At 40.8% G+C, this 14,261-nt stretch overlaps 2 protein-coding genes across 2 annotated transcripts; both read left to right on the top strand.

The window, feature by feature from the left end:
* Positions 1–3,463: 3,463 nt before the first annotated feature.
* LOC108107085 (protein Wnt-4) lies at positions 3,464–4,808 on the top strand (the record flags this gene model as incomplete). The annotated part of the gene is made up of 3 exons (XM_041819619.1): positions 3,464–3,985; positions 4,044–4,271; positions 4,456–4,808. Coding segments are annotated over 3 exons (993 nt in total), but the record flags the coding sequence as incomplete, so codon positions are not given.
* A 4,522-nt stretch (positions 4,809–9,330) lies between these two features.
* LOC108106918 (proteoglycan 4) lies at positions 9,331–11,514 on the top strand. Its single transcript, XM_017214169.1, has 4 exons — positions 9,331–9,413; positions 9,472–10,502; positions 10,569–10,679; positions 10,792–11,514. Exons 1-4 carry the CDS (start codon positions 9,331–9,333, stop codon positions 11,439–11,441), a joined length of 1,875 nt encoding a protein of 624 aa, XP_017069658.1. The 3' UTR covers positions 11,442–11,514.
* Positions 11,515–14,261: the final 2,747 nt, after the last annotated feature.

Raw genomic sequence — 14,261 nt, 5'->3', positions numbered from 1 at the left:
GCCATTATATTTCGAATATTCACGAGCCGAATCGGCTTTAATGATCGCCTCTTATTAACGACTGGCTGTGGCCATATAGTATTTGAGAAAACTGCTTGTCTCAGCAAATTGCTGCCCATAGAAATGACGCCTCATTGGCCCCATTCTTGCTAAGCAAGCAAGCAGGAAAAGCAGAAAACCAAAAGCTGAAAAGAACAGAATCTGGAGAAACTGAGAGTCCCAAAAGCAGCGCTCTTCTGCTTCATTTGCCAGCCATCAATTAAAGCGACCGCGTCGCGTTTTTTGCTTAAGTTCATCAATTTTCCGATCCGATTGGGTTACAGTATTTGCACTTGCCTTTTAATTGAATGCTCTCTCAGGGGGAGGGGAGGGGGCGGCTGGTTGAATTATGCGACAGCTACGCCAAAAGCAAACAGAGGAAACCAAAACAAAAGGCGACCGGCAAACAAACAAACATTTGCTCATGCCCAGAAAAAGAAATCGACTGGAGGAGAGTTGGTAGCCCAATGCAAGTCAATGCAAGTTTTAAAAATAAGCAATGCGTTTTGGAACGTACAGAGGAGGAGGAGGAGGAGGGAAAGCGAGCAGCTGCATTTATGTTTTGGCAATAAAATGCAAATGGTAAAAACGTCCATAAAAAAGTTCAAGTCGGAAGAGCATTTTCAGCTTTCGATATGCTTATGCTACTTTAAAAAAGATTTTATGGGTGCCTGCCTGGGTTGATTTCAGTTTTCATCCTCAAATACACAGAGAAAAGTAGGGCTAGATCTTCCTTTCATTAAATTTGATAAATATTAAACGACTTCTTAGGTAATTTCTGTACAAAGTATAAAGTTGCTTTTAGTAATCAAACATTTTTCCCACACCCAGAAGCATTACCAAATATGAAACACTTTGGAGAGTTGCTTTAATCTTTCTGTGTACTTTTCGTGTTTCTCGAACTGCCTTCAATCGCTGGCTGCTGCACTTGCCGCCTCTGCCTCCTGTTGCTGTTGCACATTTGCTATGCTGTTTGGGGCCAGCAGCAACATCAACATCAACATCAACAGCAGCAGCAACTAAAAACTGTAAAGTCCATAAAATGCTTTTGCCGCAGCACAAAGGGATTTATATATGCCCGGGTACCTGTGTGTGTGTGTTTGTTGAATATTTTACGTTTCTGAAAATTTGATGAATCTCCACAAATGCAGAGGGAAAATGAGGGAAAAGCTGGTGGAAAAAGAGCACCCAAAGCAGGAGCAGAAACACACACAACTTCAGCGTCATCATCGCACGAGGAAAATATCCATCAACACTTTTGTTTTACGGCGCTATCTTTTTCTCCGATCCACTCCCCCCCTCCGCATGTTTGCTGGCACACATCCGTCCGTCCGTCTGTCCATCAATTCGTTGTTTGGCCTAACCACCAACTCTTCACAGTTTGTTTTGCTTTGTGGCCATTTTAATAGCTCTCGACTACTTTGTATCTGAAAGATACAAATCTATATCTCCTGCACTCGCCTGTTTAGCTGGCGGCCAGAAATTTGTGATATTAAAGTGCTGGCCCCAAAGAAGAGATTGGCTTCTGCTTTCGCCTGGCTAATTGTTTTAGCCATTTGCCTGGCCAATTGTCTGGCCCCCCCGTAAACGTTTTGTCAAAAGGATTATCTTCAGGTCTCCCTCTACCTATCACCCATTGCCTAAGCTTACGGCTTGTAATTCCTCAATGTTTTCAATGGCTAAGGCGACGTGCATTATCCAAACTTGAAACGGGTGAAAGGGGAGCCGGAGTCAGGGGCCGTGGGCTTTGCCCTAATGCGCTTTGCATTGCACTTGCCGATGCAACAGCAAGAGCAACAACAACCCAATCGGATGTGATAACAATGCACAGCTTACATGACGACTTACATGGGCTTTGAGCTGTAATTGAAGACCCCGAGGGTGTTGGCTGTGCCATAACAAAGTCACAAAAGAGAGATCGACATATGTCAATTCAAATTGCTTTTAGTTTCTGTAAATCTATTCAAAAGTTCTTATGACTTTTAGCCAGAGAACTAGAAAAGTTAAAAGATATATCCAATGTTTAACTTATATAGGAACTTATTCCTGATGAATTATAAGGATTTTTGTCACTCTTTCTCACAAATTAGAACGAGCACGAGTTGATAAGTTCATAATATGAACTAATATCAATATCAATATTCAAGACCACATTTCCCCAACAAATTGAAGAGCAATCCACTCCTCTAGAGCTGCCAATTAATTTCCAATCCATACTAGTTTTCCATCCATCGGCAAATGATATTTTAATCAAGCCGAAAACTACGTCAAATATCGAAATAAAACAGCGGGAGATAAATAGATAAAAGTTGGCCAGGAGCAGATTTCCATTCGCAGATCCAAACAAATGTAGCCAAAAGCCGAGGCAAACTACTTGTAAACATTTCCAACATTCAATTAATTAATTAATTGCGAAAATGTGGCAAATTAATTTCCCATAAAGAGTGAGCACGCCCAAAATGTAGCACAAATCGGAATCGGAATGGAATATTATTAACAGACTTTCGATGGCGAAAGTTGAGATCGAAATGGAGGGCAGATGGACCGGAGAATAAAAGTGGGAAATCGTGGCCGCGAGGCGCAGACGGAGACGGAAATAGTCAGATAGTCCGATAGGCCAGATACCCAGATAGCCGCATAGCCGCAGATATGCTGAGCTCGTTACTCATACGCCAATTTACGATGCACTTAAGTTTTATGAGAATTTAAGATTTCCTGCAAATCAGCATACTCCCGACACACAGCCCCAAGGGAGTGGGTGCCGTCAAATGATAACCGAAGCTGGACAGGAAGCGAGTGCGAAGCGAGGTGAAGCGGCGGCTTCTTTTTGAAATTGTTTTTAAAAAAGAAAGACTGCCTTCCCATAATAAGCTCTCAAATAACTGGAAAATAGATATAGCTTGCAGTTGCTCATGTGAAAGCAATTCGAGGGAAATTCTTTCCGGCATTCCTAGAAGCCGAATCTGTGGAAAACTGATAAGAAAAAGCGCTCTCGCCTATGTTGTAACTTTTGGTAAATCAAATAAAAGTCTCTCATTTGGCGGTTTATTATTGGCAGTAAAGTTTAGAGTGTTCTAAATATCTTTCGTGTTTCAGATTTGGGTTATTTGTTGGTAAATTGATTAGAAATCCGATTATTTATTGGTAGATAAAAGCCTGAAAGTCATATGAATTCAAATTTACAATGAAACGGTAACTAAACCGCTAACTTGTTGTCTTTAGAAGTGAGTCCACCAAGCGCTAGAGGGCGTCCAATGCTCGTATGTAAAATGGACGTAGAATTAAGGGTTCAGTACCCCAGCGGTAGGTGTCGCTGTATTGCCTGAAATTGAGCCACTCTAAACCACAGCATTTGGGAAGTAATATTTTCTTCACTTAAAGTTTTTAGTGGTATAATGCTTTCTTGACCTTTTTCTAACAAATCTCAACCATTTCTATCTCCTTCAGCGAACACTTTATCTCCGAGCATACAGTGATGGCTGTGTTCACCTCGCAGGGTCAAGTGGGAGGACCTTGCCGATACATGCCTGCCACGCGGCGGCAGAACCACCAATGCCGCAAGGAGACTGGCCTCCCGGGAACACTCAGCGAAGCCCGTCGTCTGGCCACCACCCACTGCGAGGAGCAGTTCCGCTACGACCGCTGGAACTGCTCGATCGAGACGCGTGGCAAGCGGAACATCTTCAAGAAACTCTACAAGGAGACGGCCTTCGTCCACGCCCTCACAGCTGCCGCCATGACCCACTCCATAGCCAGGGCCTGTGCCGAGGGACGGATGACCAAATGCAGCTGCGGCCCCAAGAAGCACAATCGGGAGGCGCAGGACTTTCAGTGGGGCGGCTGCAACGACAACCTGAAGCACGGCAAGCGGGTGACCCGCAGCTTCCTGGACTTGCGTGGCGGCGAGGGAGACGAGGTCAGCGAGATATTGCGACATGACTCAGAGGTAAAAGGGAGTGTGATCTTGTCTATGAACTTATTTATTAACTAAACTTTTATTGCAGGTCGGCATAGAGGCTGTCTCCTCGCAGATGATGGACAAGTGCAAGTGCCACGGCGTCTCCGGCTCCTGTTCGATGAAGACCTGCTGGAAGAAGATGGCCGACTTCAATGCCACGGCCACGCTGTTGAGGCAGAAGTACAACGAGGCCATTAGAAAGGCGCCCAACCAGCGATCTATGCGCCAGGTCTCCTCGAGTCGCATGAAAAAGCCAAAACAGCGACGCAAGAAAGTGAGTTTCAGTTTCGAGTTCAGAGAAAGTAAATTAAATGTTATAGAAATCTGAAAAATAGGATGGAAGGCTTAGCATTCTAGGTCAACAAAGTAGATAAACTATAGTTTGCAATCTTGTGTTAATTAAATATCTATAAATTATTAACTATAAACATCTCAAACTCAAAACTCTCCACTTGCAGCCCCAACAATCGCAATACACGACGCTGTACTATCTGGAGACCTCGCCCTCCTACTGCGCGGTCACCAAGGACCGCCAGTGCCTGCACCCGGACAACTGTGGCACCCTGTGCTGTGGGCGTGGCTACACCACGCAGGTGGTGAAGCAGGTCGAGAAGTGCCGGTGTCGGTTCAACAACGGGCGATGCTGCCAGCTGATCTGCGACTACTGCCAGCGTTTCGAGGATAAATACTTTTGTAAATAGACGGGATTGCCGCCCGTCTTTCCCCTTAACTTTCTTTCACTCTCCCACCTCCCCCTACCTCTATCCACCCTTGCGCTCTTTGAAAATGTAATTTGTAAAGTTTTTTTCTACCTTTATGGCTTGTAATTTTTTTCCATTCCTAACAAATATTACTGAAATGATAAGCAAAAAGAACGAAAGGATACGCCGAACGACAGAGAACGATCTGAAAGCTAAGGCCTAAGGGCCGGACTCATACACATACTCACCTTCATACACTCACACAGGCACACACACGAGCGCATACATGCATTTATCTATATAATTACTATATAGTAAACATTAGCTACCGCCGCAAAGAAAAAATCTCAAAAAAATCGCAAAACTTCATTTAGCAAAACGGAAAACCCACAAAAAAAACACGAACACACACACACACACAAAGAACAACAGAAAAGCAGACGCTAACAACACACAGCAACAAAAACGAAAACGAAAAACAAAAACAAAAACAAAAACAATTTTAATAAGTATCTAAACATACAAAACAAACCAAAAAAAATACAAAACTGAAATGAAATAAAAAGTTTCACATAAAAATAATTATCAAATTTGTTATTCGTTGGGCTTGGGTTTAAAGGAGAGTCCAAGGGGGAGTCTAAGGTTTCCAAAAGGAAAGGTTACATCATAAACATATATCATGTAAAATCATTCTTATAAGGAAATTTTTCAAATCACAAAGAATCCTTCAGTTTTGGCAAACAATTCATTTTTATGTTCCGAAAGAAAACTTGCTTTTAAATGCAAAACTTGAAAATTAAAATAAAATATATTTTCCTCAAAAAATTTTAAAATTTCACTAACTTACAATTTTAAGTACCGAATTTAACAGATACTTTTGAAGTTTTTAATCTTAAAATTTTAAAATATACATTTGGGGCGTCTTAAATCGCCCTTGTTGATCATGCGCATTTTCGGCGCGTTTTTGTAGCGATTTCCTAAATCATGGTGGAGAACTTTGATAAGCTGCTTAAGGTGAGTTTACAGACTATGTAACGAAAATAAAAGGTGGATGGAGTCACTGTTTATGGTCTCCATAACTGTTGACGCGAACATAAAGCAAATTCAAGCCAAACCGGCGAATTGAAAAGACGATTAAAAAACGATATTAGGGGACAAAAACCAAAAAAAAACTATATATTGCACACATCTTAGAAAAATTTACTGATGAAATTCTTTGTATTTACTGAATGAGAATCCTCACCTCCTAGCTGATATATGCGACACTGTGACTTTCTTTATTTTCAAACCTCTAAACACGGTTTATAATATTAACTTAAAGGTTCAAAGAGTCTTTCTTGGAAAAAAAATTAGAAGCCTAAACTGAGTATTCAGTTTGAAAGCGAAGATATTGGGCAGGACATTAGATAAAGATGAAAATAGTCATTAAAAGTAACATGAAACGCTTTGGTATCCTCGTGCATGTATTACATTCTCCACCTTAATTATGTATTTTCTTAAAAGCTTTCATTTGTATCTTCTTATAACGAAATTGGGCATCATGACAAAACTTCGTTTGACATTAATTGTCTAAGTTTAGGCGAGAAACCTGAAAATCTAATTGCATAAAAGAAATTAACGACTTTTTCCAACCCATAATAACATAAAAGGGTATATGAATAACTAGAGCTTTTTGAGGGTTTACATATTGCTAAACATAATTTCACGCTTTTCTTAATTGTTAAGACTTCTTATGAATCTCCGAACTAATTAAGTGATTAATAATGAATACTAATTGAATGATGTAGATAGAAATAAATAAATCTCACCAATTATGAGCACAAGCCAATTATCAAGTTTAAGCTATAAATTTCGAATCCAATATTCGATTCTTTTAACAAAATCTGCTTTTAAAAATCCTTCAATATCCTTTGTAATTGCATACAAGATCCTATTCATGAGATCATGTGTCCCTACGCAAAGCAAGTTATTTAAAAATAACAAATTAGTAAACTTTTCGCTCGGTTCCCAACAGTGATGTGCAGCCATGCAAACATTTGAGCAATTAACGTACTGCCGCTATAAAAAATATTCGATCCATCACCTTGCTGTAGCCGACTTGGCCAATGACGAAGTGGCAAACTCTTATCAACATTCGGCCGGTTACATTGATCGCAGATAGCAGTGTCAGTGTCCCACCTGAGGCCGTTTCAACAGCTTCAAACCCGTCAAAACCGAAGTGAGCAGCGGCCCCAAAGCGGTAACCTTAAGTGTTAGATAACTGGTCTTATCAATTGTTTAATTGACTCCTCACGATGTCCACGCGACTTTGCTTAACACGAGACAGAGCCCAAAGTCTCACCTAACCCCAATGAAAGGCACGGGTTAACTTCTGTTGAGCTCTGCTCTCGGGGGTTCTTCAACGGACAGTTAAGCTTGCTTAAGACAAACCTACATATATAGCTTTAGTTTATCGAAAATGAAATGTAAATTCCCTAAAAACATATTTGCCTAGCCATTTAGCAACCAACTGACATTTCAAGTCAGGTTTTTACTATTATTTCCAACCTTTTTTAAGTCTATATAAAAGTTGGTAATTTAATTAATTAAATAATTTAAAGAAATTTATTCATATACAAAATTAGCAAAACTTTTAATATTCTGATTAAGCTTTGATTTGAGTTTACTTTATATATTTTCACTCCCAGTCAGAAATCCAGAAAACTTTTTTTCATTCTCAACGTTTACTTTTCCCTTACATATCGTTCAAGTTAAGGAGTTGTTTTATTGGCTTGTTATTTTGTCGCCTCAAAGGCTGTTGAGCCATCTGTCATGTCTCATGTCCCATGACCTCACACACTTTCCTTGTGACATTGATACGCTTCTGTCAACATTATTCAACGAGTGTTGCGTGTCGGGTCCCGAAAAACTGTTGCATGTTCCGCATAACAAGGATACCACAGATAGCAGAGGAAAAAAGGGCCTTGTTGAGATACCAAACGGTTTTCATTTAATATGCGACTTAAAGACAATATTTGCTTAGTAAACCGGAGTCCTCGTGGTCTCCATTTGATTGGAAAATATTTGGCTGGCAGGCAAATATTGATTGAGAACGAACACCCCAAGCGAGTGGACATTTTTACATAGAACAGCTGGGAAATCGGGAAGATTCCTGCAGAGAGACAAGACAAATTACACGCGAATGCCATTTGGTAATGACAGGATGAAAACTCGCCCTAAGCTCATTTCCCAAACACGTACTTTTCGCCAGCTGACATTTTGGAATGTGACAGAGACAAGGTCAAAAAGTCAGGACGAAGGGAAGGCAGATTTTCCACATTCATTTCGAGTGCTCCCAAAAGCGAATGTTTGTCGGTTGTAAATATTTTGTAGGCTCAGCTAAAGTTATTCTTTCAGCTCTTGACAACCTTTAAATAATTTTATCTGCCATCTGCATAATGATTGTATGTGATAATAATTGCTTTATTTAATCATTTTATTACTTATAAGAAGTTATCTTCTTCATCTTATCATAAAAACAGAAAGAACCACTTCATTATAAGTTTATAAATTACATCAGCAAGTGAAAGTTATATTTACATCTCACTGCTGCGATAGACTCTCTCCGCTTACAATTTCCACCTAACAATTGTCACGAACTGCTTAAACAAATGGAAATTCAATAGGGAAAATTGAACAGACAAAATCAGAGGTAGAACTCGGTTAACAATATTTATTCACCCACTTCTTGAAAAATGTTGTTATTGTTCTGGTTTATATTTTATGCCCAGCTTGCAATTGCTTTTCTAATTGTTCAGATGTTCTCGGAATGCCAAGCTGGCCAAGAAATGCTGCCAATTGTTTTTGCTTCGTGAGCCAACCACAAGCATTCGATGCGTATTAATTACTTGGCAGTAGACCCCATGGAGCCTCCGTTTCCCAACCCCCTTAGCCGTGCTTCTGGTTTACGCCCACGCGATAGTGACAATAAAAGTAATTAGCATTAAACGGAAACAAGGCAATCGAGACGTGGGATCGAACGGTTACAATAATAAGTTAAATAAATTAAGTAAATAAAAAGTATAAGCCAAAAAGAAAAGTTAAAAAATGGTTAGTATGTAGGTTAGAGAATTCCCTTTAATAATGATATTAATGAGTTATTAGAAGGTATTATGGGTATGAATAGTTTGAGTACCAGAAGAAGATTGGTCTTCTTAAATATCTCAAAATATGTTACACATATTACGAACACTTACGAACACCATTTCACTTCATGTTACCAAATACATATTTATTCTAACACACCCTCCCCTTTCAGGGTATCACCAAACTAGAACAGAGTATGAACGAAATGGTAAACAAAAGCAAAAAAGTGCCGAGCTCAGCACAGGTCACGTAGAGAACGAAAGTGAAAACAAGAGCAGAGCGAAAAAGACGCCGCCCAGACGGATGGCAGAAAAGTCTAATGAGAAAGCTGACCGCAAAACTATGATTTTATTTCGGCAGAGGGGAGTGATGGGTGGTGGGTGGTGTCTTACAGATCGGAAAGACCGATGTCTCAATTGGCAGAAAGTGAGAGTGCAGCGTTCTGCATCCGACAGATACGTGAACTCAACAAAAGCCAAATGTCGATCGGGTTGGGGCAACATTTCCATGGAAACCGTCGGACCAAACACTCGATTGAAGATGCTGCTGCTGCTAATGTGGGTGCTACTTTGGGGACCTTCAGCTTTTGGGTGAGTTGACAAGAGCTATGGAGGAGATTAGACAGATAAAAACTTGATCAAGTTTTAGATCGCCTTTGGAAATTCAACTTCTGGATATGATGCTGCGGGAGGCTGAGGGTTATCCCAGCAATGGTAGAAGTCAGAGGGATATAGACGTGTTGCCAGCTGCCTCCATTGGTTGCGATGAAAGTAGCTCCCAGGAGGAATTTAGCAACCTATTTGATGATTATGAGGAGAGCAAAGAAGAGTGCCTGGAGTTTCTACCTCCCTGTGAACCATCTTTTCAGGATGGACTGCCCATCGATCATCCATGTTTCGTTAAATTACTCCTACTAAGAACTCCGCTGCTGAAGCAGGATCCTTGTGCCAATTTCTCTTTAATAGCTGAAAACCCAATCACCACCACAGTGAAACCTAAAAGCAAGAAATGCAACCCAAGGCGTAAAGCTAAGAAGAGTGGGAAAGAAAATGTGTTGCTGGGATTACCCAATAATCGGACACTGGATTCCACCACAAATGCTCCCATCATCTCAACAACAACAACAGCAGAACCGAATTCTAAAATTATTAACATAAGAAAATTAGTTCCAAGGGTCAAACCCAATACCACCAGTACAACAACAAGCACAACAACCACTTTGGAAACTACAACTGTAGAGGAAACTACAACACCACAGGAAGAAACCACTGAAGCCCCACCAGAAACCACCACTGAGCTGGAAACCACCACAACACCACCTAGCACCACCTCAACAACTACCACAACCCAACCCCCTTTCACCGCCAACCAATTAAAACGTTTGAAGACCTTTAGGGAAAGACAAAAGAGTTCCAGGAGAAAGTCTCCCAATGTGCCCGATCCCCCGCAGATCAAGCTAGATAATGTCAGCCAACCCAGCGAGGTCATCCAGGTCATAATGACCACCGAAGCTGCCGAACTGAAACTTAAACCGGAAGTTAACACCACCACTACGGTCGTGCCTACAACGACTGTTTCTACCACCACTTCCAAGCCGGAAACCACAACCGTGGAGAGCTGCGAAGATGAAGTGGAAGCTACCAAGGTGCCGGAAAACTCAGGATGTGAAGATGACGAGGGTGATGGTTAGTTTGGGAAAATTGTATAATAATATTACAGGGTAACTTTACGATTTATCCTTGCAGCTTCCGATCAGTCTGAAAATAAAGTTACTAACACCACAGAAGAACCCTGTGAGGACACCGATGAGCAGGATACCAATCTGTGTCCCCAGTTTATGCCAACACAAGGAGCTGGTAAGTAGAAATAAATCTACAAAAGGGGGGAAAGGGGTTAGCTCAAGTTATCAAGAATAACTAGATTAAATCGCAGATTAAACTGAAATCAAATTCTTCTATTATCCTTCAGAACGACCAAGACCCCCTCCACCATATCGTTTCCGCAAGCCCGTGAAAAATTATGTGGAACCCATTCTGTATGAGGGTAACTTCGCAAAGCCACTTCAGCGAATGCCTCCAATGGGACCCCAGCAAAGGGACTACTTTGTGACCAACAAACAGATAGTTCCCAAACCAAGACCCAAGTACAGGAAACGCATTCCTCCCTCTATCTATATGAACAACATTGTAAGGGGCCTGGACTGCAGTGATGAAGTGAGTCAGCAACCTTCACGGACTCCCAATCAGCCACAAATGAGTTGGGATGTAATTCCTGCAGGTTTGATTCCGCGTTTGATGAGACCTGAGAGAAAAATGAGAAGTTTCGCACCAACTCCTATAAGGAGAAATCCTTCGTATCCAAGAAGCTCAGAGGAAATGATGGAAAGGCAATACCAGAGGGAAAGGCATCTTGACCCGAGACCACAATATCACCATTTTCCCGAGGATGAAGTACTCCAAGAGGAAAGGTCAATGCCACCGGCCACCCCCACACCGAGCTTGGATCCCTGCCAGCAGGAGCACGATCACATACTCTACAGTCAGCGACCACATCGCCAGCAAACAGAGCATCTCGTAGACTACCCCCAACCACCCACTTCCTCGCACTTTTTCACCTAATTAGCCTTACCCGCAACTTAGCCAAGTACCACACAAAGCACCCAGTAACCAGTTAGCCACCAAAAATAAATAAGTGCACCGCCAAGCAAACGCCAATCCAGACCATCAATCAAGTAGAGTCCAACTAGATAATTAGGGAAGCTCTTTGATCTTGGCGGAGGGACGACGTCAGCAATTGAATTATAAAGCAATTGCCTTACACTTGTTGGGAAGGAGAAGGGGCAAGGGGCCCTGCTGGGTGAATAGCCACTTATCAGTCCATAGCCTCGGCTCAAATCGCTGGCCAAAAGGCACGCGCCCGTAATGACAAACTCATGAGCGGACCATGGCCACCACCTGATGACCGCGAAAGGGTGCTTTGCGGTGGCCACCCACTCGGCAATATCGTGATGGGGGCTAGTGGGCCTACTATTGGTATCCTATTTTCTCTATTATTTACCGCTGTTTTGGGATGTAATTAAGACACTGTCGAAAATGTCTCTGAAGTTAGGGAAAGTTAAAATATTAAACTGTCTTAATACAAAGTTTCTCTTTTCTAAAATGAAGAATAGTTTCGGGAAAGCTAGAAACTGTATACATCAAAGACAAAGTTCATCTTATATTTTCTCCTAGAATAACAGCTTAGGAAGAAATTTGTTAAGATGAAAGATCTTTTTATGTAGGATACTAATTTACACCTATTATAAGAAAATTTTCCTCAGTGCCAGAATCGTTTTTCCCAGCTCACACATGAATGGATTGAGAGCAAGAAGCTTTTAATAGTTTCGGTTGAACAGAAAACAGTTCAAAAGCTTTCCGAAACACAAAAGAAAGGTAATACATGCTTTATAAATTCCGGGAAAATGATTTGAGCTAAATTATTAAAATTGAGAATAATAGAAAATATTGATTATTTTTTAGACTATTACCTAAAGAAACCTTAAATCAAACCAAGAACGTTTTTCTAGTTTTGTTTATGCATAAAAAAAATTTAAAAATTTATAAAACTTTATAAGAACTTGCCTTTATTACATATCAAAGTCAATGAATCTGATTTACAAAGTACTTCATTTCAATGGCATTTAAGAGTTGTTAGCACGGAATAAAAATCAGCAGATAATTTTTTAATTTATACTACGCGATTTCAGGCTTTTAAAAGTATATAACATAGCTTCTTATCATATTCAATTTATTAATAATTAAATAATAATTATTTTGAAACCTTCGATAGCCACTTAAATGCCATGCACTCGAAATTGTAGGTGAGTGGCTAACATATGACTGCCGGAAAAAGCCCAACACGACAAAATGCAAAATCAAAAGAGCGTTTTTGGGCCCACAGGAGTTTCCCGGCGAAAAAACAATAAAGCCGAAAACAAATTTGTTCGCCCCAAGCACCGCTTTTCACGCTCCGACTCTCTCTCTCAGTCTCTCTTCGCCGCGGCGAATTGGGATCCGCATTCGGAGGCTGACATTGTAAATGTCACAGGCAGGACTCCAAAGGCGGCGGCGCTCAGAGAGAGAGCGGGTGAGAGAGGTGCGGCGAGAGCGAATGGCAGGCGATGGTAAGAGGAAGAGAGAGCGGGGGTGATACGGAATTCGCCCGCTTGTTGGGTACTGATTTTCAGGTTCTCCTGGCTCTTCGCCCAGTGCGGACGTGTTTTTCTCGCTTTTCTTCGCATTTCACGCGCTGTGCGGCCAAAAACTGCAAAACGGAAAAATCCAACAAAAAAAATATGAAATAGAAAATAGTAAAAAAAAACCTAAAACCGACCGAAAGCATAACCAAGCCAATTAAACCAACAGAACGAGATCAATTGTTAAACCACCAAAAACGAATAATTAGTGAAAATTAGTTAAACACTCTAAAAGTGCATTTAAGTCATAAATTACCCAAGAAAGTATATATATTTAACTTCTAATCTACGATTTGGCTAAGTCCAGTTTATAGAGAAAATCTTATTTTTACCTAACGCTAATAAGCAACCCTTTAAGAGTAAATCGATAAAGAATTTAAAAATAAATCAATCAATCTCCGTGAATTTTCTACAACCAAACACTGCCAATGTGAACCCATCTACTAAAAAAAAAGAAGAGAATAACCTGCCTGAAGATAACCGAAAACTAGCTTAAACGAGCTTTTAAGAGGTCACCAGAGTACTTGCAACTGAAACTGTAACAGTAACTAACGGTAACTGGGTCAGTAGGCAGAGCCCAAGTAACGCCCCCTCATCGAGGGCTTCTTCATCCACCTTCTTCAACCTCCTGCGCCCCCATCTCTCCAGTGTGGTAAGTACCCCATTCTTTACACCCCCTAGTTGTTTGACTTAGACTCTCATCGAATCCCTTAAGCTGATACCACACAGTCTCTAACTTGGCTTAGAGCAGGGACTTTAAAGCCAATTTGAATTCTGATCGAAATTAAGTGATGGGAAATATGGGACAAGCTGTAAGTTGGCTGTGATAAGCTTTTGCTAGCCCATGGCCTATTGTTAGTCCTTCAAGTGCTGAGATATTAAACGGGTCAGTAGGTTGTCAAAGTTGTATTTTTTGGTCGCTTAAATAGGGTATTTTAGACATGTTGGGAGATGAGCAAAATGTGCCAGAATTTAAGGGATATTCTTGGGAATTTGTAGGTAAAAAATCTAAAAATATATTTGCTATCGAAACTGAAAGTGAACTCAAAAAACAAGTTAACAAAGCTTCCTAACAACATTCCATAGCTTCGTCATACAGCGAAAACATGTGTTAGAACAAATAAAAACACAATTTTAACGAATGGAAATGATTGATCAGTTCCCCGACAACGCTATCGGCAATACAGAATTGAACGAAGTACAA

The sequence above is a fragment of the Drosophila eugracilis genome, unplaced genomic scaffold, assembly GCF_018153835.1.
Source record: "Drosophila eugracilis isolate 14026-0451.02 unplaced genomic scaffold, ASM1815383v1 contig_1658, whole genome shotgun sequence".
NCBI classification, from domain to species: Eukaryota; Metazoa; Arthropoda; class Insecta; order Diptera; family Drosophilidae; genus Drosophila; species Drosophila eugracilis.
The sequence above is the reverse complement of the archived record's forward strand: the minus strand, read 5'-3'. Positions and strand labels throughout refer to the sequence as shown.

What these genes read in the sequence shown, in the direction of transcription:
- LOC108106918 (XM_017214169.1), top strand. Translation starts at nt 9,331, where the DNA reads ATGGAAACCGTCGGACCAAACACTCGATTGAAGATGCTGCTGCTGCTA. An exon ending in AGGATGTGAAGATGACGAGG is followed by an intron (nt 10,503 to 10,568) that starts GTGATGGTTAGT and finishes TTATCCTTGCAG; the next exon opens with CTTCCGATCAGTCTGAAAAT. An exon ending in TATGCCAACACAAGGAGCTG is followed by an intron (nt 10,680 to 10,791) that starts GTAAGTAGAAAT and finishes ATTATCCTTCAG; the next exon opens with AACGACCAAGACCCCCTCCA.